The sequence below is a fragment of the Babylonia areolata genome, chromosome 29, assembly GCF_041734735.1.
Source record: "Babylonia areolata isolate BAREFJ2019XMU chromosome 29, ASM4173473v1, whole genome shotgun sequence".
In the NCBI taxonomy this organism is placed as follows: Eukaryota; Metazoa; Mollusca; class Gastropoda; order Neogastropoda; family Buccinidae; genus Babylonia; species Babylonia areolata.
Genome location: NC_134904.1, coordinates 25,318,025 through 25,342,299, shown reverse-complemented (window position 1 = coordinate 25,342,299; position 24,275 = coordinate 25,318,025). Strand labels below are relative to the sequence as shown.

Below are 24,275 nucleotides of genomic sequence, written 5' to 3'. Positions count from 1 at the left end.
AGGGATGGCTTACCCTGGCCCAGTCGCAGGCCCTGTGCCAAAATTCTTTACGGCCAGACTTCTAGACCTTTGCTCCCAACTGGCTTCCTCATGAACCAGGAAAAAATGCGATCTGCCCCCAAGTCAGTCCTTCGACTTCTTAAGGGATGAGATTCGACACGCAGTCCATGATAGCCCCCCCTCCTCCAACGCCAAGATCACGGGGGACCGTGGCAGGCCTCCTCAGCCACTTGCGCCGTTCCCCCCAAGCAGCAGCACAGACACTTTCTTCCCTCTTGGGCATGATGGAGTCCATGGCACTCTCATTCCCCTGGGCAGGGTTCTCAACGCTCTCTTCAGAGGGCATGAGGATACGGTTCTCTGAGCACTCGCCCCGGGATACCCAGATGTGTCTGGGCGAGTGGACCCTTTGAGGTGACATCAGAGTGGTTAATCACCCCTCTTCGGACCAGGGGGTGCCCATAGCCCCACCTGCCTTCATGTGCCCTCTTCACAGATGCCTCTCCCGGGGCTGGGGGGGTCCACATGGACTCACTCCATTGCAGCAGGGGACTTGGTCCCCGGGACGTCTATGCCAAAATCAATTTTTTGGGGAACGAGGCAAGTTTCGCAGGCCCCTCCTTGCACTTCATGGGGGAGGCCACTGGCAAGACCATCGCTTGTTTCACAGACAATACGACGGTCAACATTTTTATGTGAACAAAGGGGGGGGGGGGGGGACGCACTCGGCGACCTCTCCCTGGGGACCGAGGCTCTCCTCCATTGGTGCCACAGCAAGGGCATTGCACTTTCAGCGAGACACTAGCAGGAAAAGCCAACATCTGGCAGATGCTCTCAGCAGGTCCAAGAGTGTCATCCACACAGAGGGGAAAACCCTGGACAAGGACACCCCTTCGGGGGGTGTGGGAATGGTGGTTTCGGCCGTGGTGGACCTTTTTGCCACAAAGGTCAACAAGAGACTTCACACTTACGTCTCCCCAGTCACCGCCCCAAAGCATGGGCAGGGGATGTTCTCTCTCTGACTGGAGCAGTCTGATTGCCTACATTTTCCTCCCTTTCCAAATTTCTGCAAGGTGATACGGAAAACCCAGTTTGGGAAATGCCCGAGCTGATCCTCATTGCGCCGAAATTGCCAGCCCCGCCCCGCTTCAGACCCCAATCCCTACACGTTCCACCCCTGGAACTCAAAACAAATCTCACTCTGAGGGCAACCTCGTTCGGCATTCCTCATTCCAATCCTCAACTGCTCCACCTGAATGCGTGGCTGCTGTGCGGTTGGAACTGTCAGCATCACCAATTGAAGTCTTCGACCCCCTCTGTCGGCCTTTGTGTCGGCTGCGCTGACCCAGGGGGGTGCCTCCTCTGACCTCCTCTCCTAGTCACCCCAAAGCAAGGAGGGAGGGAATGGAGACTTTGTATGACTTTCGGGTGGAAGAAATGGTTGCAGTGGTGTACAGCTCAGGACATTCCCTACTAACTTTTACGAGCATGCAGCTGGCCAAATTTCTGGCTCACTGCTCCTCGGTTTCTCAACCTGTCTGCTAGTTCTGTGCAAGGGTACAGGGCTGCCATCTGTACCACAATCAAACAGCTAGGTGGTCCGCCTTTTAAGCGGTTCCTGCTCAGAGAGGTGGCTAGGGGCGCCTCTCTGAAAAGGGAAACTAGAAACCCCAGAAGAGTGCCCCCCCTGGGACTTGTTCCTGGTGCGATTTCATCAAAAACAGCCCTTCGAGCCCTTGGTACTATTCTTTCGACTTGCTCACCCTCAAGACCACTTTCCTTCTGTTGCTGGCCACAGGCCGTCGTAGAAGCGGAATTCATGGTCTTAGTGGAATGCCACAAGATCTGGCCTTCCACAGAGATGGTTCCATCACTCTTCGTTTCCTTCCAGAGTTTCTGGCTAAGAACCAGACCCTGGGTCCCTTCCCCCTCTCTGAGGGTCAGAACTTTGATATTCTTGCCCCAAAATGATGTGGATAGGCATCTTGCCCTGTTCGGTGTCTCAAATACTATTGGGATAGGTCTCGCCATAGGCATTCTTCTCAGAGGCGTCTTCTCATCTCCCTCAATGAGAATTACAAGAAAGACATCGCTGCAGGCACCATTTCCCGCTGAGTTTCCCAAGTCATTCGTAGAGCCTACTCTCTGCACACAGGGATATCAGCTGTCTTAATCCCAGAGACATGAAGTGCGGGCCATAGCTACCTCGGCTGCCTTTCCAGCACTCAGTGCCACTGTAGCATGTCTTGGAGGCAGCCATCTGCAGTCTGAGGAATCCCTTCATAACTTCTAACTCAGGAATTTCCGTATGATCAGGGCTGACGGTTCCAAGGGGATTTCCTTTGTCGCGGCTAACCACTGCCCCTTCTCGGTTACAAGGGCTCCCCATACGACCAGTTGGCGTTGCCCTCCTCATTTGTTTAAATTCTGCATCAGTTCTTGACATGGTACAGTATATGAAACCAAAAGGAGGAGTTTGTATTAATACTCCATGTTCGGTGAAACATATACTACCATGTCAAAATCGAAAAGCCCGCCCGTCCGTCCCCGCGTCTCCACCGTGCTTCTCATGGGGCATTTTCTTCGATGGCCACGGAATGATTCAGCGCTTATAGCTTTTAGAGGCATTTGATTGGCTAAGAGCGGGACCGGGCAAGACGGCTGTCTTTTCACTGTTAGCCGCACAAAATTTGGCCAAGCAGAGCAAACCGATAGGCCTAGTTTGCATCAGTTTGACATGGTAAGTATATGTATCACCAACATGGAGTATAACACAACTCCTCCTTTTGATTACATCTGCAGACTTCATAATTTTGTACTTTGAGAGTGAAAATGTACAAATATCTGCTTATTGTAGGGTCTATTTGAGTAAAGGTAGAATACGAATACTATTTATAGAACAGCTGCTCTGTTTTTAGAATAGGCTGCTACAGCCAAATATCTGGGTCAGATATGATGAATTGTAATTTTTTTTTTTTTTTACTTTAGAATTGAATATGCTGTATATTTTTACTCTTTCTTTTTTTATGGGTGAAACTCTCGAACGAAAGAAAAGGAAAGATCGATGTTTTTTTTGGCCTGGGTTCCCGGACATGTTGGCATTCGTGGTAACGAAAGGGCGGACCTGCTGGCCAGGAACGCTGTAAAGAAAGAATTATACAGATCCTTTGTACCATATACAGACATGAAGTGGAAGGTGAACACTTACGTTAAGGATCTTTGGCAAGAGGAGTGGAACACCCAGACGGACAACAAGCTCTTCCAGATCCGTCCGGACCTAAAAGAGACCCTCCCTTCAGGGGTGAAGAACAGAAAGGAGGAGTCTGTGCTGTGCAGACTGCGTACGGGGCACACTTTTTTTACTCATTCTTACTTGTTGAAGGGGGAGGAGGCCCCTCGATGCATTCCCTGTGACGAGCCTCTCACCGTGAAACACGTGCTCCTTGACTGTTGGGATCTGCATGACGTTAGACGCAGACATTACACGGCGGTTTCTTTGAAGACTTTGTTTCGTGATGTCCCTCCGTGGGCGCTGATGGACTTCTTAAAAGAAGTGAACATTTTTAACCAGATTTGAAGGTTTTAAACTATGGAAGTTTTTTTTAACTTTGGAGTGGAAAGTTTGAAGTGGTGACTCGTTTTAATTGTTGTTTTTTTTATCCTTGTAGTAGTTATTGACGCGGCGATAGCCTTGAGATGGCCTTAGTGGTCGGCGAGGCTCTAAGCACCATAATTTCATTTCATTTCATTTCAAGCAGATGCCTGACCAGCAACGTAACCCAACGCTCTTAGTCAGGCCTTGAGAAAAAAAAAAAGGTGAATAAATAATAGATAAGTGTACATAAATAAGTAAATAGATAAATAAATAATGATTATAATATAAAAAAGGTAGAAATAATAATAATGATAAATAAATAAATAAAACAACAATAATGATAAATAAGCAAATAAATGTAAAACATGAAGACACACATTCACACATACACCCACACATGCATAACAGATATGCACCAAACATGCAGTTTCACAGATATGAAAGCACAGTCAAATACACATAAATGTACATGAGCCCCAACACACACACACACACCACACACACACACACATTACCCTGCACCTCCTCTACCCCCCTCCTCCACACACTCATTTCTAGGCTACGTATCGCAGCTTCCATGGCACACATACACACACATACACACACACACACACACACACACACACACACAGATGAACACTTACTTGTACAAGCACACACACATACGCCCATATTCCCCACCCCCATCCCCACACACATATATACAAAGATATATATATACACACCCACACGTTCCAATATCCCATTGCTCCCACAGTGTAGGCATGCATACACTCACATACCTCATCCTCTACCCCCCCTGCCCCCCCCCCCCCCCCCCCCGCACCCCCACCTTCCCCTCACACACACACACACACACATACGCACATGTACAGAACTCTCCTGACACTTGTGTACACTTACACCCTCACGCATGCACAAACGCACTCAAACACACAGACGCACACATACACACAAACACACACATACACACACGCACAGAGGCTGCCACTGATTGGCCGCAAGAGGGATGGGAAAAGATCTCTGATGCCAAGAACGTGGCATCTAGTGTGTTGCTCAGTCTGTTGTATTTGGAAAAGCCCACAGAGACTCTTTGCGCAATGTTGGTTTGGAAATGATGCCGATATTTGTTTGATTTGCAAAACATCGTGCTCTACCTTTCATGTTAGACTTACGGCCACTCCCTCTCTCTGCTTTTATAGTCGGCATACTAGCTGGATTGTGTCTTCTGCTTGCCCCATCCATGATCTTCCTCGTCCTAGACGGCTGCCTTTTGGTTCTTTGACTGCGTCATAAAGTGGGTTTTGAAGGTTTTCTAATGCTTTGAAGTAGGTCTTAACCTGTTCTAACTTGTTTCTGGCCTGCACTGAAGGAAGATCAAGCAGGTATTGCATGGTTTCTGTGGGCGTGTCTTTTGTTGTTCCAAGGATCAGCCTCATAGCTTCATTTTGAACTCTTTCTAATTTTAGGAGGTTGCTTTGAGATGGTGTTGTTAGCCCAAGTCCGTAGAATCTTTCTAGATTCTATGGATAACTAGAAACCCCATCTATTTCATGAGGCAGTCATTTATTTGAACAAATTGGTTGGGTTACTGGCACTGTTTTGCTCGCTGAACAAACTTTTGGACACCCTGTTCAAGCTATGTGATTGAGGTGCACTAAACCAACCAAAATTGCTTTCTTCAGCTGATGCTCAGAAAGAATTGAAGTGTCAACTCCAAGAAGAAGACAGTGATGAACTTTTATCACATGATTTAATAGAAAATAAAAGGAGCAATGAAGAGACCAACCAAGATGCAATGAACACTGAGTGATGCCAGGTTTACAGAACAGACAATAGTGACACGACCGAGATATTAGTAGTGCACATTGTGAGCGACATTCTTGGCAATGAACCAACACAGGGTGAGAGAACTGAGGGGAACTGGAGAAAGTGTACCAGGTCAGAGAGGGGGAAGAGGAGGGGGATGGAGGCCAAGGGGGCATGGCCAGACTGTGTTTAAAGGGATCTATGCTGGGCCAACAAACAATATTCAGTATGTCATTGCCAACTTAACTGGTGACACTGGACTGAAAAAAAAGACCCACAAAACACAGACTGCATTGACTTTCTCTCTCTGTTTTTGTTGTTGTTGTTGTTTTTTAATCTAAATGAGGAATTCATGAGCAAATCAGTTTTTATGCACAGCAGACACTCCAACAGATACAGGCAAATCCAGGCAGGCAGAAAAAAAGTCCTCCAGGCTATCAGCATAAAAGATAAAATGTGTTTGAAATGAAACAGTTGATGGGTCTGACTTTACTGCTAGATGGGCATGGTGATTTTTTCAGGAAAACTGATTTGACTGAAAGGACAGGACAGTCACATCTGTGTTGTTTTCACTTAAGAGTAGTTACAATAAATTGTGTATGTCTCTTTTCTGTTGTGGTTGTTCCTGTATAATGTGTATGTACAGGTAGAATAGAATAGAATAGAACAGAATAGAATGTCTTTTTTACCAAGTGTACAATGAGTCATAAGGAATATTGGGGGGATAGTTCATAAAAAGGTAAGAACCATAAATTGAAAATCATATACAAACACAGATACAGTAAAGGTTTGGACACATACATGTGTATATCAATGTATGAACTTGTGCATGCACACTCACATGCACACATACACACTCACACGTGCACACGCACACAAATGCTCACGTTTGAACACATTACCAGACCTGTTTATGCTACAACTTAAGTGTAGCATTCTCCTCTTTTCAAGCTGTTGCTACGCTGTACACATCAATACATAAAACTTCATGAATGCTTTGTTGCTGGCTATGCGGTTCAATCCTGATGCGGTCCAAACACAGATCCACATTTTCTTTTCTCTTCAACAGGTGGCACACATTTTTCAGCACATGGGATTGCATTTCTTTGTTTTATTCTCCATTGCCGCTCACAAGTGTTCTCATGATAAGTGCTTGAAGCAGTTGCATGCCCAAGCACAAATTCATAAATAACTGACAAACAGGGCAGAGACAAACAGGGAGGTGGCCTCATATTTGGCCCACACCTTTCAGGGGCTCCAGGGTTCTATGCCATTGAAGAGACCGGCCACCAGGGCCCCTCCATATACCACGCCGCCTAAGTAAAAGCAGCGTGTGCAGAATCAGTGGCAGAGGAATAAACCACCTTATGTCCGTCCAAGCCGACCGGCCATGCCCAAGGCCAGAAGGCAGCACCCCCAATGACTGGGCCCCGATTCAGCACCGCCAGTCGTTCAGCCCCTCCAAGTAGGAAACTTGTCCCGGCATGCACATCAGTGGTGTGCTCTGGGACTCAACGACGGGATTATGTCGGTGCTAGAGTCGGGGTACATGCTGCCTTGGGCGGAGGACCGCCCCCCTCTAAGATCCACTCCTCCTCCTTAGGTGCCCAGCTCGACGGAGCAGGAGAGTGTCCTAGAAAAAGAGATATCGCACCTACTCCTCATAGGGGCTATATCTCAACTCTCGGACCCGGGCCCCGGTTTTTATGGCTGGCTGTTCATGATTCCAAAGGTCTCGGGAGGGTGGAGACCAGTTTTGGACTTGTCCCCCCTCAACAAATTCCTCCCCAAAATCAAATTCAAGATGGACACACAGGCACAGATTCGGGAGACCATCCAACAAGGTGATTGGGCTACCTCTATCGATCTGGAAGATGCTTATTTTCATATCCTCATCCATTCGGCATCCCATCGGTACTTGAGGTTCGTGTGGAGGGACAAGGGGTTCCAGTTCCCTGCCCTCCCATTTGGTCTGTCCCTTGCCCCTTTCCTGTTTACCAAGGTGGTGCGGGAATTGGTGTCCATCGTCCGCTCGGAATCCATTTGTCTCTGTGTGTACCTGGACGACTGGCTTATCCTGGCCCAGTCGCAGGCCCTGTGCCTGAGTCATACGGCCAGACTTCTAGACCTTTGCTCCCAACTGGGCTTCCTCATGGACCAGGAGATATGCGATCTGTCCCCAAGTCAGTCCTTCGACTTCTTAGGGATGAGATTCGACACGCGGTCCATGATAGTCTCTCTGGCGCCAGATCGCTGGGACCGTCTGGCAGGCCTCCTCAGCCACTTGCACCGCTCCTCCCAAGATACAGCGCGGACACTTTCTTCCCTCTTGGGCATGATGGAGTCCACGGCACTTCTCATTCCCCTAGGCAGGGTTCTCAAGCGCCCTCTCCAGAGGGCAATGAGGTTACGCCGGTCCAGAGCACTCAGCCATGGGATACCCAGATATGTCTGGGCGAGTGGTTCCTCGAATTGACATCAGAGTGGTTAATCACCCCTCTTCGGACACAGGGGGTGCCCATAGCCCCACCTACTCTTCAGGTGGCACTCTTCACAGACGCCTCCTCCCTGGGCTGGGGAGCCCACATGGACTCACTCCATGCAGCAGGGACTTGGTCCCCGGAGGAGCGCCTATGCCACATCAATGTTCTGGAACTGGAGGCAGTTCGCAGGGCTCTCCTGCACTTCATGGGGGAGGCCACTGGCAAGACCATCCGCTTGTTCACGGACAAGACGACGGTCGCATGTTATGTGAACAAATAGGGGGGAGCGCACTCGGCAGACCTCTCCCTGCGGACCGAGGCTCTCCTCCGTTGGTGCCACAGCAAGGGCATTGCACTTTCAGCGAGACACTTAGCAGGAAAAGCCAACATCTTGGCAGATGCTCTCAGCAGGTCCAAGAGTGTCATACGCACAGAGTGCACCCTGGACAAGGACAGCCTTCAGGGGGTGTGGGAACAGTGGTTTCGACCGATGGTGGACCTTGTTCAACAAGAGACTTCCCACTTATGTCTCTTCGGTTGCCGACCCAGAAGCGTGGATGCTCTCTCTCTAGACTGGAGCAGTCTGATTGCCTCCGTGTTTCCTCCCTTTCCAATTCTGTCCAAGGTGATACTGAAAGACATTGGAACGCCCGCAGCTGATCCTCATTGCGCCGAAATGGCCAGCCCAGACCTGGTTTCCGGACCTTCAGTCCCTGACACGTTTCCACCCCTGGAACTTGAAACCAAATCTCATCTGCTGAGGCAGCCTCGCTCGGGCACTCCTCATTCCAATCCTCAACTGCTCCACCTGCACGCATGGCTGCTGTGCGGTCGGAACTGTCAGCATCACCATTGAAGTCCTCGACCCCTCGGTCGGCCTCTGTGTCGGCTGCGCTGACCCAGGGGTGTGCCTCCTCTGACCTCCTCTCCATAGTCACCAGAGCAAGGAGGCAGGGAACGGAGACTTTGTATGACTTTCGCTGGAAGAAATGGTTGCGGTGGTGTACAGCTCAGGGCATTCCCCCTACAAACCCTACGAGCATGCAGCTGGCCAACTTTCTGGCTCACTGCTCCTCGGTTCTCATCCTGTCTGCTAGTTCTGTGCGAGGGTACAGGTCTGCCATCTGTACCACAATTCAAACAGCTAGGTGGTCCCGCCTTTGAAGCGGATTTCCTGCTCAGAGAGGTGGCTAGGGGTGCCCCTCTGAAGGAAGCTAGAAACCCCAGAAGAGTGCCCCACTGGGACTTGTTCCTGGTGCTGGATTTCATTCGAAAACAGCCCTTCGAGCCATTGGGGACTATGCCTTTTGACATCCTCACCCTCAAGACCACTTTCCTTCTGTGGCTGGCCACAGGCCGTCGTAGAAGTGAGCTGCATGGTCTTAGTGGAATGCCACAAGATCTGGCCTTCCACAGAGATGGTTCCATCACTATTCGTTTCCTTCCAGAGTTTCTGGCTAAGAACCAAGACCCTGAGGTTCCTTCCCCCTCTCTGACGGTCAGACCTTTGTCTGATATTCTTGCCCAAGATGATGAGGATAGGCATCTCTGTCCTGTTCGGTGTCTCAGATATTATTGGGATAGGTCTCGCCATAGGCGTTCTTCTCAGAGGCGTCTGCTCATCTCCCTCAATGAGAATTACAAGAAAGACATCGCTGCAGGCACCATTTCCCGCTGGGTTTCCCAAGTCATTCGTAGAGCCTACTCTCATGCACACAGGGATATCAGTTGTCTTCATCCCAGAGCACACGAAGTGCGGGCCATAGCTACTTCGGCTGCTTTCCAGCACTCAGTGCCAACGCAGCATGTCTTGGAGGCAGCCTTCTGGCGGTCTGAGAATCCCTTCATCAACTTCTACCTCAGGAATTTCCATATGACCAGGGCTGACGGTTCCAAGGGGATTTCCTTTGTCGCGGCTAACACTGCCGTCTCAGTTACAAGGGCTCCCCATACGAACCAGTAGGCGTTGCCCTCCTCCATTTGCTTTAAATTCTGCATCAGTTTGACATGGTACAGTATATGACACCAAAAGGAGGAGTTTGTATTATACTCCATGTTTGGTGTTACATATACTTACCATGTCAAACTCGAATGCCCGCCCGTCCGTCCCCGCGTCTCCGCCGTGGTTCTCATGGGGCATTTTCTTCAATAGCCACGGAATGATTCAGCGCTTATAGCTTTTAGAGGCGTTTGATTGGCTGAGAGCGGGCGGGCCCGTCTTTTCACTGTTGGCCGTGCGAAATTTGGCCAAGCAGAGCAAACCAATAGGCCTAGTTTGCATCAGTTTGACATGGTAAGTATTGCATCGGTTTGACATGGTAAGTATATGTAACACCAAACATGGAGTATAATACAAACTCCTCCTTTTGATTGTACTTGGCACTGCGATACCAAGACACAGTTTCAATCCATGGCTTCATTCTTTCAGCTCCAAACAGAATTGGAATCATCAATCATATTTATAGCCCAGTGGACTTTCCTCAAGTTCTTTTATGATCTTTCCTAAGTTCTTCAATCAGTCAATTAGAATCCTGTTGTTTATAGCCCATGGATATATATTCAAGTTCTTCATCCTGTTTATTGCCCATCTGATCACAAACAAGTTGGATTGGAAGCCTCCTTCCTTTTGACATATTTGAGCACTAATTTCTTCAATTGAAAGCATCTGATTTTAAGTGACCCTGGTTACTACTTTTCTAGTGTGTGTGTGGTTTTGACATTTTGTAAATAAATGCCTGTTTTGGGATGAACATCAACACTAACAATTGTCTGTTCCTTCATCAACCAGTCTGAGACATTCATCAATACTGTTTGAATACAATTTTATCAGACTGTTTGTGTAAGGTAAGAAAACCATTCTTTTGTCTTTATCGTAATAGTAATATGATATTTATGTCAACTTCGGCGGTAAAAAATGCTATACTTTGCTACTCTGAAACTACACTTTTTGCCCATCTAAGCTGCACTTGTGTCTGTTTGGGGGTAAACAGGTCTGCATTTCATATTACATATGGACGGGGCTGATGACTTGATTTTCAGGTAAAATGGTTGTTGACTGCATAGTTCTCTTTAATCATACTGGGTTTGTTCAAGAGATAGGGCATATACTGCTTTGGGGAAAAATCTATTGGCAAAACGATTGGTTTTAGTCCTTAAACTTCTGTACTGATGACCCCAAAGGGAGCATCTCCAACTTCCCAAAAGCTGGATGTGATTCGTCCCGGCTGATTGATTTTGCTTTTTTGAGTATCCGCTTATGGTATATGTCATCTAGAGAAGGTAGATCAGCCCTGGAAATCTTGGTGGCAGTTTTTATGATTCTGTCCAGGATCGTGATTTCTGCCTTGGAAATGTTTATGAACCCAACAGTAATAGCAAAGGTAAGCACACTTTCAATGACAGCTTTGTTGAAATCAGCCCTGATTTCTGTTTTAATTCAGAACTTTTTGAGGCACCAAAGAACGTACAGGTGCTGTTGTGCTTTCTTAAGAATTTTTACTTTATTTTTGTCCCATTTCAAATCATTAGAAATTATCAATCTGAGAAATTGAATTTTTTTTAATGATCTCTACTTGCTTGTTGTTTAATGACAAGTGGTGAGAGGTCAGATATGGTCTTCCTGAAATCTAAAATTAATTCTTTTGTTTTTGATACATTTAGTTCTAAGTTCTTTTGATCACTCCAGCTGACAAGTTCCAGTACTTATTCCCTATTTTGACTTGTCACTGTTCGTCATCAGCCATTTGTGATCAGCTTCTATAAAATGATAGAAAAGTCAATTCTTGAGGATATAAAGATATTATACCATTCGAAAGAAGAGGAAAAGACCTTTCAAATGGTGTATGAAACATGTTCCTAGGTTAAGAAATGTAGAAGTTATGTCAGTTCAAAGTGTGTCAGTAGTGCGGCAGGCATTTTGAGAAAAACAGCTTGAAAGTTTTGCAACTGACTCTTGAGATTTTCCCCTAGTAATGGGGATTTGTTTTAGCTGTATGCCTTTGAAAGTAGGAACTTTTGAACCCAAGCAGCCAAAATACCACACAGATCCAGTTTCATCCACACCACCCAGAAGAAGAAGAACCAAACATTTTAAGATCAGAGGTACAGCAGGCACTAAAGACCAGCCCAAGGAACAAAGCAGCAGGCATTGACGGCATTACAACTGAAGCCATCCTGGCATGTGGAGAAACAGGAATCACCTGGCTGACCACAATATTCCAGAAAGCATGGATGGAGAGGACAGTCCCGGAAGACTGACAGAGAGCAGTTGTGGTACCAATCTGGAAGAAGAAAGGCAGCAAAAAAGACTGCAATATGTATCGAGGAATTTCCCTCCTGAGCCACGCAGGAAAGATGTACGCAAAGATCTTGGAACAGCGTACAAGGTACAAGGTGGAACCATTACTGAGTGAGGCGCAGATGGGCTTCAGAAAAGGAAGAGGGTGTACAGACGCTATCTTCGCTCTCAGGCAACTGAGCGAAAAGACAATCGAGCACAACAGAGAACTAAATCTTGTGTTTGTAGACCAGGAGAAAGCATTTGACCGAGTGGACAGAAACAAGCTATGGCAAACACTCGAAGAGTACAGCATCAGGGGACAACTGTTGGACAACATCAGAGCCATCTACAACAACAGTATGAGTGCAGTCCGCACCCAAAACGGACTCACAGACTGGTTCGAGGTGTCATCTGGAGTGAGACAAGGGTGTGTTCTATCACCGTTACTTTTCATCATATACATGGATAAAATCACAAAAGAAGCAAACCCCAACCCAGAAGATCTGAATGAGATGCTGTTCGCAGATGACCAAAGCCTGGCACATGAGAAAGAAGAACAACTTCAAGAGCACACAGACAGACTGAACACACAGTGCGAGGAGCTCAACATGAAGATCAGCATCAGCAAAACCGAGACGATGAAGGTCAGCAGAACACCTGGCAACCTAAACATCAACGTCAACGGAATTCCGCTGAAACAAGTCAGTGAGTTCAAGTATCTCGGCAGTATTTTCTCGGAAGATGGACGTCTCAACAGAGAGATTGAGACGAGAGTACAGAAGGCTAACAGCGTCAGCTGCCAGCTTGCCCCACTCCTCAAACATCCCAACATCCCCATTGAGACCAAAGCCAAACTCATTACCTCCATCTTCATCCCCACCTTGACCTACCAGTGCCAAACATGGACCCTGACAAAAAGTCTGGAACGCAAAATAACCACTTGCGAGATGCAATGTCTGAGGAGAGCCGTCAAAGACCAAGGAAGACCTGGATTGACGGTGTGAAAGAAACCCTGAAGACCCACAACATTCCACCCAACGAGGCCTTCCAGTTTGCCAGGGCCCGTCAGCTCTTTCTCCCCTCGACGCCCTGGATGGTACAAGAGGACGGATAAAGAAAGAAGAAAGAAGCCTTTGAAAGTTAGGCAGGTTATCAAACTAGAGCCTGTACATCACCCCCGAAAATGGAGTATGGCTGCCTACATGGTGGGGTAAAAACGGTCGTACACGTAAAAGCCCACTCGTGTGCATATGAGTGAACGTGGGAGTTGCAGCCCACGAACGCAGAAGAAGAAGAAGGAGCCTGTACATCCTTTGGGCAATGATATTCACACTTGATGATAATACTAATGTAATTTTGAATGTTTTTTGGGGGGTGTAAAAGAGTTTTTACCTCTTGATCTCTCAACAAATAAAGCTTCTTTTGTTTTCATTTCTTTTACATCAGAATTAGAATGATGCACATCTAAAATCTGATTTTGTTCAGAATTGATATGAACTCGTGAATTTCTTTAATACATTATTTTATTTTTTGATCTTTGAATATGCCAGTGTCTCTGCCAGTGTGGGTGGGTGTGCAGGGGTTCATTGATTTGCCCTCTAAGTATCTTCCATTTCCACTTTATTATGTTTTTATGTATTTACCTACATGTTTATTCTTAGTATTTCTTTTTCTTTGATGTGGAGTGATGGCCTAGAGGTAACACATCTGCCTAGGAAGCAAGAGAATCTGAGCGCACTGGTTCGAATCACGGCTCAGCCGCCGATATCTTCTCCCCCTCCACTAGACCTTGAGTGGTGGTCTGGACGCTAGTCATTCAGATGAGACGATAAACCGAGGTCCCGTGTGCAGCATGCACTTAGCACATGTAAAAGAACCCACGGCAACAAAAGGGTTGTTCCTGGCAAAATTCTGTAGAAAATCCACTTCGATAGGAAAAACAAATAAAACTACAAGCAGGAAAAAATACAAGAGAGGCAAGGCCTTCAAGACTCACTTGTGATACACTTAAAAAAAAAAAAAATCTAATCGTTAAAATGTGTTCTGTATTTGTTATTATAAAGCTTCGGGTTAAAAAAAAACAAAGAAAAAAGTCCTAACCAGATTCGAACCCTGCGTGTTCGGGTGAGAAGAAACTGTCTTATTCATTACACTATCGTGGCTCCTTAAATGACGTTCTAAAATTTAATATTTGAACATACTTTTTTAAAGGGCGATAAATCAATTGTGGTATTCGGAGTGAGAACGCTGTTTAAATCATATTATTCTAGTGTATCTTGGGCATTCAAAAAATCTTTAAGGGCAATAAAAAATTGTTTTTAAGTCCGCGGTAAAGGAGACGTGGCTATCCCCACAATCACACTGCAACATTTAGCCATTTTCTCTAGATCTAGATAGATGTACAAGTTTAGTTACACCCACCGGGAATGTACAACACGGTCGATTCAGTTTCTCATTTATGTTCATTCTAGTTTTATAGTTTTAAAGTTGATACAAAAATTGAGTATTTTGTTAAACTAATAACATGTAGAGCCAAATACAAGTACTTCTAAACGTCGTATGAAGTGAAAAGGACTTCATTTTGAGAAAAGTCAAGACTGAAAATTTTTTCGTTTCATCGTGATCAGTTCAAGGGTATTAACTCGCATGGTTTACAATTTTTAACTGTGAATTCTGACTGATTCTGTGGATATTTTTATGGCAGTTTGGGGCATAATCCAGTAAGTGATGAGGCGTTCACAAATCTTTCTCTGAATAAATATTTAACGGTCTCCTTCTCCAACTTTCCATCACATGTTATCATGTATTGTCAATTGAATATAGGATTGAACGGGCAGGTCAACAACTTGAAACAAAATGGCGTCGTTCACGTTCGCGAAGAATATGGGCACACACTTTGAATGTGTATAAATATGTGTATGCAATTGATTTTTGCCCATGACCTTCAGGGCTCAGCCAATAGATCTGTAAAGTCCAATTCGTCGTATTGATTTTAGTATTTTCCAAAAAAGACCACTTGGGCGAATGAACATAGTGAAAGCGCTGTACACTGAGAGTAAAACACACAAGCTTTTTATGTATTGAGTATAATTTCAAAATGTAATGTTTAAGATGAGAAAGATCAGTTTAAAGCAAATTATGTCCCCTAGCATTAATTATAGATTAATTTCCCTTTTTTTCTATCTGCACCAAAACGTTTGCAAAATAAATAAAACTTCCATGCTCAGCAATACCAGATCAAAGTGCCAAGTTTAGAGAATAAAAAAAATTACAAATATAACAGTAAATGCAGTTTGCATATAATTTGGCTTCTTTTTTAAATTTTTTTGGTGCCCATCCCAGAGGTGCAATATTGTTTTAAACAAGATGACTGGAAAGAACTGAATTTTTCCTATTTTTATGCCTAATTTGGTGTCAACTGACAAAGTATTTGCAGAGAAAATGTCAGTGTTAAAGTTTACCACGGACACACACACACACACACACAGACAACCGAACACCGGGTTAAAACATAGACTCACTTTGTTTACACAAGTGAGTCAAAAAATGGGTGGCACTGTAATATAGTAACGCGCTCTCCCTGGGGAGAGCAGCCCGAATTTCACACAGAGAAATCTGTTGTGATAAAAAGAAATACAAATACAAAATACAAATAATATATTCTATTAAGATGTCAAATAGATATTAGTGTAAGATATGCTGTTTTTCGGGATAATTGCTCCGCAATATCAGCACGTATATGCGGAAATTAACAAAATTAAAAAATTTATAGTTTGAATTCGGCAAAAACAGCGAGATATGTTGTAATTTAGAGGTTGAACTATGCACTGGTGCAAAAAACTCGATTTACTCCAGATAGACCCTCAGCACTGTTTCTGCCTGTAGCGCAATAGAATGCAGCGTGAGTTATCTATCATTTCGTGGGAGACGGTCATATTTGTCCAGAAAATATTATATTACTATGGAAATTACCTGACTGATGTTTGTAATGAACAAATTGAAAATGTGACAAAAACAAAACACTGATTTCAAAACAGTTGCATGTCATTGAAAATATACAAAATTGGAAAACACCATGTCTTTTGTGTTCTTTATTTATTAACTTTTCAGAAAATATACAGTTTTATAGGACTCTTTCCAATAACTAAGTGCAAATAATTTTTTGAAAATATATACCCGTTTTTTGTGAAAAAAAAAAAAAAAAATCCCTCGAAATAGATTTCACTTAAATCTTATTCCCTTGCAGCAAAAGGGTTAACATCAGTGCGTAAAAGTGATTTGGACAGACCAACTTACAATGATGTATGGATGTTAATTTGAAAAAGTGTTTCTGTTGGAACGTGTTCATGAAATATGTTTATTAAGCGAAAGTGTGTCTGCATGTGCATCGGTTTATGCTTTTCTTTGTTGTATCTAATTATGTGCACATAATTTTGCTGATTTGGGTAGTGTGATGTATATATGTGTCTATTCATGATGTTTGGTATATGTGTGTGATGTGGTGTGTGTGTGTGTGTGTGTGTGTGTTACAGGTGGGAGCAGAAACAGACAGCAGCCCAGTAAAACCTGATCAGGACGGGTGAGAAACAGACATCACCTGCCATTGAAAGAGTTCTCTGACAACTATATTAGGACTTTAAATATGATAGAGTTGGCATTGATGCTGTGGTCGGTATTTCTTTTCTATATCAACTATTCACTACTATATAGTTGCTGCAGATGTTCACCACATTTCAAGTGTGATACATTCCAAACAAAATAAAACAAAAGAAAGTTTCAGTTTCAGTAGCTCAAGGAGGCGTCACTGCGTTCGGACAAATCCATATACGCTACACCACATCTGCCAAGCAGATGCCTGACCAGCAGCGTAACCCAGCGCGCTTAGTCAGGCCTTGAAGGAAAAAAAAAAAAGAAAAAAAGGTGAATCAATGATAGATAAGCTTACACAAATAAATAAATAAATAATAAATAATAACTATAATGTAAAAAAAAAAAAAAAAAAAAAGCAAATAGATGTAAAACATTAAGACACACATTCACATATACACCCACACATGCATAACAGATATGCACCGAACACGCAGTTTCACAGATATGAAAGCACAGTCAAATACATATAAACGTACATGAGCTCCAACACACACACACACACACACACACCACACACATTACCCTGCACCTCCTCTACCCCCCTCCTCCACACACTCATTTCTAGTCTACGTATCACAGCTTCCACGGCACACACACATACAGACACACACACACACACACACACACACACAGATGAACACTTACTTGTACAAGCGCACACACATATGCCCGTATCTCCACACACATATGTACAAAGATATATATATATATATATATATATATACGTTCCAATATCCTGTTGCTCCCACAGTGTAGGCATGCATACACTCACATACCTCATCCTCTACCCCACCTCCCTCCGCACCCCCACCTCCCCCTCACACACACACACACACACACACACACGCACGTGCACAGAACTCTACTGACACTTGTGTACACTTACACTCTCGCGCATGCACAAACGCACTCAAAAATACAGACCCACACATGCACACAAACACACACATACACACACGCACAGAGGCTGCCACTGATTGGCCACAAGAGGAATGGGAAAAGATCTCTGATGCCAAGAACGTGGCGTATAGTGTGTTGCTCAGTCTATTGTATTTGGAAAAGCCCACAGAGACTCTGTTCCGTTTTGAAGAAATTTGCGCAATGTTGGTTTGGAAATGATGCCAATATTTGTTTGATTAGCAAAGCATCGTGCTCTGCCTTTCATGTTAGACTTACGGCCACTCCCTCTCTCTGCTTTTATTTCTTTGAGGCGATCGATGGTGTGATGGCCTTGTACCTGTTCTTTTTGATATTCTTTGACTTTTCTGAAGATTTCCGATTTTCCTAGATGTAGGCCGCTCGTTGGTGTTGCGTTACCAGCAAGTCTGTCAGCTCGCTCATTTCCCTTAACACCTGCATGTCCCGGGCAGTATGACCATGTGAGTTTTTTAATCTGAAAGTTGCGCATTGCCTTATGCCACTCTGGGCTTCCCATTCCGTTTTCAATTTTCTGTATGAGGTTCATTGAGTCGGTTAGAATCATGGCATGTTGGTTTCCGGGCGTATGGATGGACGATAGCCACTGGAGGGCATGTGTCACAGCTTCAACTTCCATCGTTAGGCTGGAGGTTGTGACTCTGTAGGCAGCATTCTCTTCCCTAACTGTTTTTCCATTTTGTTTCGCAGTGAATCCCCAACCGGATTGGTCTTTGGTGACTGAGCCATCTGTGTATATGATGATGTCCTCTTCTTTACTGTTTTCTTCTATGAGTAGTTTCACTTCCGCATCAGTTTTGCCCTCTGGCCATTCCCGACAATGTCTTCCTAGAGTGGGTGAAGTGGCTGTGTTGAATAGATGGTTGAGGTTTTCGGGGTTTTTCTCCCATTCTTTTGTTTCTTTCAGGTCTTGTAGTCGGCATACTAGCTGGATTGTGTCTTCTGCTTGCCCCATCCATGATCTTCCTCGTCCTAGGCGGCTGCCTTTTGGTTCTTTGACTGCGTCATGCAGTGGGTTTTGAGGGTTTTCTAATGCTTTGAAGTAGGTCTTGACCTGTTCTAACTTGTTTCTGGCCTGCACTGAAGGAAGGTCAAGCAGGTATCGCATGGTTTCTGTGGGCGTGTCTTTTGTTGTTCCAATGATCAGCCTCATAGCTTCGTTTTGGACTCTTTCTAATTTTAGGAGGTTGCTTTGAGACGGTGTTGTTAGCCCAAGTCCGTAGTCGATCACACTGAGGACGAGTGATTGGTATAGCAGGAAGAGGTGGCGTTGTTCAATACCTTTGGTTGCCAATGCTTTTAAGACTGAAAGGCCCTTTTTGCATTTGAGAACAGTATTTTCCGTATGTTTTCTGAAGGTCAGCATCCTGTCGAAGTGTATTCCTAGGTAGCGTAGGCATTCAGTTTTCTCGATCTGAATCCCATCGAGTGACACAGAAGGTGGTGATTTGCTCGCGGTTCTGTTGTTGAGGGTGCACAGCAACGTTTGGGCTTTCGCTGGATTGATGGAAGATCCTGTGTCTTTGCACCATTGAGCAATATTGTTTAGTTGTTTCTGGACGGCTTTAGTTCTTTCCTGAGCATCTTTCGAAGTTTTGAAGACCAGGCCATCATCCGCAAGAGTAAGCACCCGAGCTATTCCATTGTTGTTTAAGTCTGCAAGGCCCTTCGTGTAGACATTGTGGTGTGTGTCCATCGAGATCGATGATGACCATCGTTGTCATCCAGCTGGGGGATGGGGGGAGGGTGGTGGGGGGGGGGATGCTCATGAATCTATCTGTGAGTGCGCAGATGGCTGAATAGTCCAATCTGCGCACGAAATGTTCGCTGACAGTTGGGGCAGACAAAGACAGGCATATCATTGTCAGGGAGCTTGTTTGCCCGTGACTTTCTGGCCTGCCTCTTCTGAACAGCTGCAGCAGTCCTGTTGGCCTCGCACAACTTGGCACCTTTGTGCACAGCAGTGCGCCATTTGTCACGGTCCGCTGCAGATTCCTCCCAGGAGTCAGGGTTGATATCAAACGCTTTCAGAGAGACTTTCAGAGTATCTCTGAAGCGCTTCTTCTGACCTCCGTGTGATCTCTTCCCTTGTTGCAGCTCGCCATAGAAGAGCCTTTTGGGCAGCCGATGGTCTGGCATGCGCGCCACGTGTCCAGCCCAGCGAAGCTGGGACTGCATCAGGATGGTGAAGATGCTGGGAAGGGTGGCTTTTGCAAGCACCTCCGTGTCTGGGGTCCTGTCTTGCCACTTGATGTTCAGTAGCTTCCTTATGCATGTTGTGTGGAAGTGGTTCAGCTTCTTGGCATGTCGTTGGTACACTGTCCAAGTTTCGCAGGCGTACAGTAGTGTGGGGAGAACTACTGCTCTGTACACCTTTAGTTTGGTCTCAAGACCAATGCCTCTTCTGTTCCAGACATTTGCATAGAGTCTACCAAAAGTTGCACTTGCTCTTGCAATCCTGACGTTCACTTCATCGTCAATGGTCGCATTTTGTGACAGTGTGCTGCCAAGGTATGTGAACCGCTCCACCACACTGAGTCTCTGACCGTTGACTGTGATGTTGGGCTCAACGTGGGGTTTCCCTGGGGCTGGCTGATGGAGAACTTCAGTTTTCCTCGTGCTGATGGTAAGGCCAAAGTTCCTGCTGGCAGTGGCAAATTTGTCCACGCTGAGTTGCATGTCAGCTTCAGATCCAGCGTTGAGGGCACAATCATCAGCAAACAAAAAGTCTCTGATGATGTCTGTCATGACCTTCGTTTTTGCTTGAAGCCTTCTGAGGTAAACAGCTTGCCATCTGTTCGGTACTTTAGGCCAATTCCAACATCGCCATCTCTGAAGGCATCAGTAAGCATTGCAGAGAACATGAGGCTGAACAGTGTTGGAGCCAGGACGCAGCCTTGCTTGACACCATTTGTGACAGGAAAAGGAGCAGATGTTTCACCATTGTCCTGGACTCGAGCCTGCATGCCTTCATGGAATTGGCTGACCAAGGAAATAAATTTCCGAGGGCATCCATACTTGGCCATGATCTTCCACAGTCCCTCTCTACTCACGGTGTCGAAGGCTTTAGTGAGGTCAACATAGGTGGAGAACAGAGCAGCATTTTGCTCCTGACATTTCTCTTGCAGCTGCCTTGCAGCAAACACCATGTCGGTGGTTCCGCGCTCTTTCCGGAATCCACATTGGCTCTCAGGCAAATGACCTTGGTCAAGGTGTGCTGTGAGGCGGTTTAGTATGATCCTGGCAAGTATCTTGCCTGCGATAGAGAGCAAGGAAATGCCCCGATGGTTATCACAGGCTTGCCGGTTCCCCTTTCGCTTGTACAGGTGAATGATAGATGCATCTTTGAAATCCTGGGGGATCGTCTCTTCTTTCCACATGAGTGAGTACAGCTGATGGAGCTTCTCAGTCAGCACAGTGCCTCCATCCTTGTAGACCTCTGCTGGTATGGAGTCTGAGCCAGGTGCTTTGCCACTGGATAGCAGACGGATTGCTTTCTGGGTCTCAAGAAGTGTTGGCGGATCGTCCAGTGCTTCGTTGATGGGGACATGTGGGAGCCGGTCTATGGCTTCATCATTTATGGAGGAAGGGCGATTTAAGACACTGTTGAAGTGCTCAGCCCAGCGTTCGAGAATTTTCTCCTTCTCGGTGATCAAGGTATTCCCATCTGCACTGAGGAGGGGGGATGATCCTGAGGATGTGGGGCCGTAGACTTCTTTTAAGGCATCATAGAACCTCTTCATATCGTGCCTGTCAGCATATCCCTGGATCTCATCGGCTTTGTCGCTCAACCACTTATCCTGCATCTGACGTAACTTTTGCTGAACAGTCCTGCGGATGGCATTGTACGCATCCTTTTTTTATGTGGACTTTGGGTTGCTCAGGTGGGCTTGATGCAGACGGCGTTTCTCATCCAGAAGCTGCTTGATTTCATCACAGTTTTCATCAAACCAGTCTTTGTGCTTTCTGGTCATGGGTCCCAGGGTCTCTGAAGCTGTACTATAGATCAGCTCGCGCAGGGTCCTCCAGTCAGACTCCACATTCTGGTTGTCCAGAGAGGCGGATTCCAGACGATCTTCCAGCAGCTCCACAAAGGTCTGTTTGATGGTGATGTTTTTCAGCTTAGCAATGTTGAGCCGTTTTGGAGCCTTCTGGCCTTGGGGGCGTCTCTTGGGCTGGATTCGAATATTCAGCTTCGAGACTACAAGGCGATGGTCTGTCCAACACTCGGCGCCGCACATGGTCTTTGTCACACGTACATCTTGCCTATCCCTTTTCCTGACGATGACGTAATCGATGAGATGCCAATGCTTTGAGCGAGGGTGCATCCATGACGTCCTGTTACGGGTAGGTAGGCAGAAAACTGTGTTGGTTATCAGCAATTCATGCTCTGCACAGGTCTGAAGCAAAAGCAATCCATTTGGGTTACAGTGGCCCACACCATGCTTTCCAATCACTCCATCCCAGGAGATGTAGTCAGAGCCAACTCTAGCATTGAAGTCCCCAAGAATGATGAGCTTGTCTGCTTTAGGGATAGCAGCAATGACAGAGTGAAGGTCCTCGTAGAACTTCGCCTTCACTTGATCCGGGTTGGTCATGGTTGGGGCGTAGGCACTGACAATGGTGAGGTGCTTCTGGCCAGATGCCAGTGGGAGTTTCATGGTCATAAGCCTATCGTTGACTCCCTTTGGGATTCCTGCTAGCTTGCTGACAAGTGCTGTTTTTACTGCAAAACCAACGCCAGCCTCACGTCGCTCTTCGCTTCCTCGTCCACTCCAGAAGAAGGTGTAACCAGATCCCCGTTCACAGAGCTCGCCTTCGCCTGCAAGCCGAGTCTCACTCAAGGCTGCGATGTCGATGTTGTATCTGGCGAGTTCGGATGCAACTAGTGCCGTTCTCCTTTGGGGTCTGTCCACGTTATCTCTGTCCAGGAGAGTCCTTATGTTCCAAGCACCAATGGTGAGAGGAACGATCCTTGTTTTTTTCTTTTCTTTCTCTTTGTTTCGACCGCTGATGTAGGGTCCCCGCCAGCCGCGGTATGCTGGCCAGGGCGATATGGAGCAGGCAATTTTTAGGGCACCTTTTCTAGCCCCTTCCTCATGCCAGGGAGGTGAGCAGTGCATTCCTAAAGAGGGCTGCTCAGACGCTCAGACGGCTGCCGAGCTCCATCGCTGCTCCTGTCGATGAAGAACGACCCTATGGCCTGAACCGCCTGCGTGCAGGTCTGCGGCTGCGACTGCCAGTGTACCCACACCTGTCGTTTCGTCGCTCGCCTGTCGCCACAGGACTTGGGGGTGATGAAATGATGAAGGATGAAAGGTCAGTATGGATGACTGATGACTTGCGCAATGAGTTTGTTTAAAGTGAAGAGGAGTTGCGCAACGTCGACCTCACTCTCTCGTCCGGGTCCACCAATTTCCAGTGGCAAGACTAAGTCGAGACGACTGGAGGATGAGCACGGATGCAGTGGATGACCAAGATATCCTTTCGGTGTCTCATCTTGCTCTCTGCACTCCACAGTGCGTTGCTGTAACCGCCTTCCTCTCCGTTGAACCGATAGGTTTCTTCCGCAGATTCTACCAGATCCAGACTTCGCATGCATGGGTAGACACACCCCGGGGGCCAACTGCGTGTGGCATGCACACAGCACGGTGGAGCTAGATGGCCGTCGGTGGCTCTCCTGAGCCGACGCCCTTTTATGGATCTCGTTTTTAATTCCATAAGGGTGTCTAGCCACCTGCCTCACCAGTCCCGGAAGGGAGCGGTGAGAGTGCCGGTTTAGTCGCCGGCAATCTGACCCTGAACAGGTTGTACTGGATTTCAGGTTACCAGTAGCAGATCTAGTGACCTGACCTGACAACAGTGTAGACAGTGTAGACATTGTAGAGGACAGGAGAAAGCGGAGACCCTTGTGGCAGTCCCATGGATAGTTTAGAAGGTGCAGACATCCAATCTCCGAGGCGTAGGACGACGGTTCTTTCCTGAAGCGCTGCTGCTATCCATCTTGTCAGTGTCAAACTTACTCCATACCTTAGTAGCAGCTCCATGAGGTGCGCAAACTGGACCTTATTGTAGGCATCTTCAAGATCGATTGCTACTGCTAGTGTTTCTTCTTTTCTTTGAAATCCTTCATACACCTCATATGCAAAAGCAGCTGCGTTTTCCCATGTGGACTTGCCTGTTCTGTAACCACCTTGATTTGAAGGGAGAATGTGCCTGTGTTCAAGATCCCTTGCAAGTTTCCTGGCTATCATGCGTTCCATGAGCTTTCCGGCAATGTTTTGCATGGTTAGGATCCGGTAGCCACTTACCTGATGATGGTCCTTTCCTGGTTTTGGTATGGGTTTTAAGAAGCTGTGTGTCCAGTCCTCCGGGACATGTCCATTGTGGAAACTGTTTTGATATAGATTGAAAAGGTTGCTTCTGTCTTCTTCCGATAGTTCCTTGATGTCCGAGTAGCGAACTTTGTCTGGGCCAGGAGCTGATTCTTTCTTGCATTTAGCTATTGCTTCGTTTAGATCAT

The 24,275-nt window shown here is 46.2% G+C and overlaps 1 protein-coding gene across 1 annotated transcript in view; it reads left to right on the top strand.

Moving 5' to 3' along the window:
- The window catches only part of LOC143274623 (GATOR complex protein Iml1-like), a 228,834-nt gene that overhangs the window by 144,217 nt on the left and 60,342 nt on the right, over window positions 1-24,275 (top strand). The window contains exon 14 of the mRNA XM_076578493.1: window positions 16,699-16,745. Coding sequence (XP_076434608.1) covers window positions 16,699-16,745 — 47 coding nt within the window. The remainder of the gene's footprint in view (window positions 1-16,698; window positions 16,746-24,275) is intronic.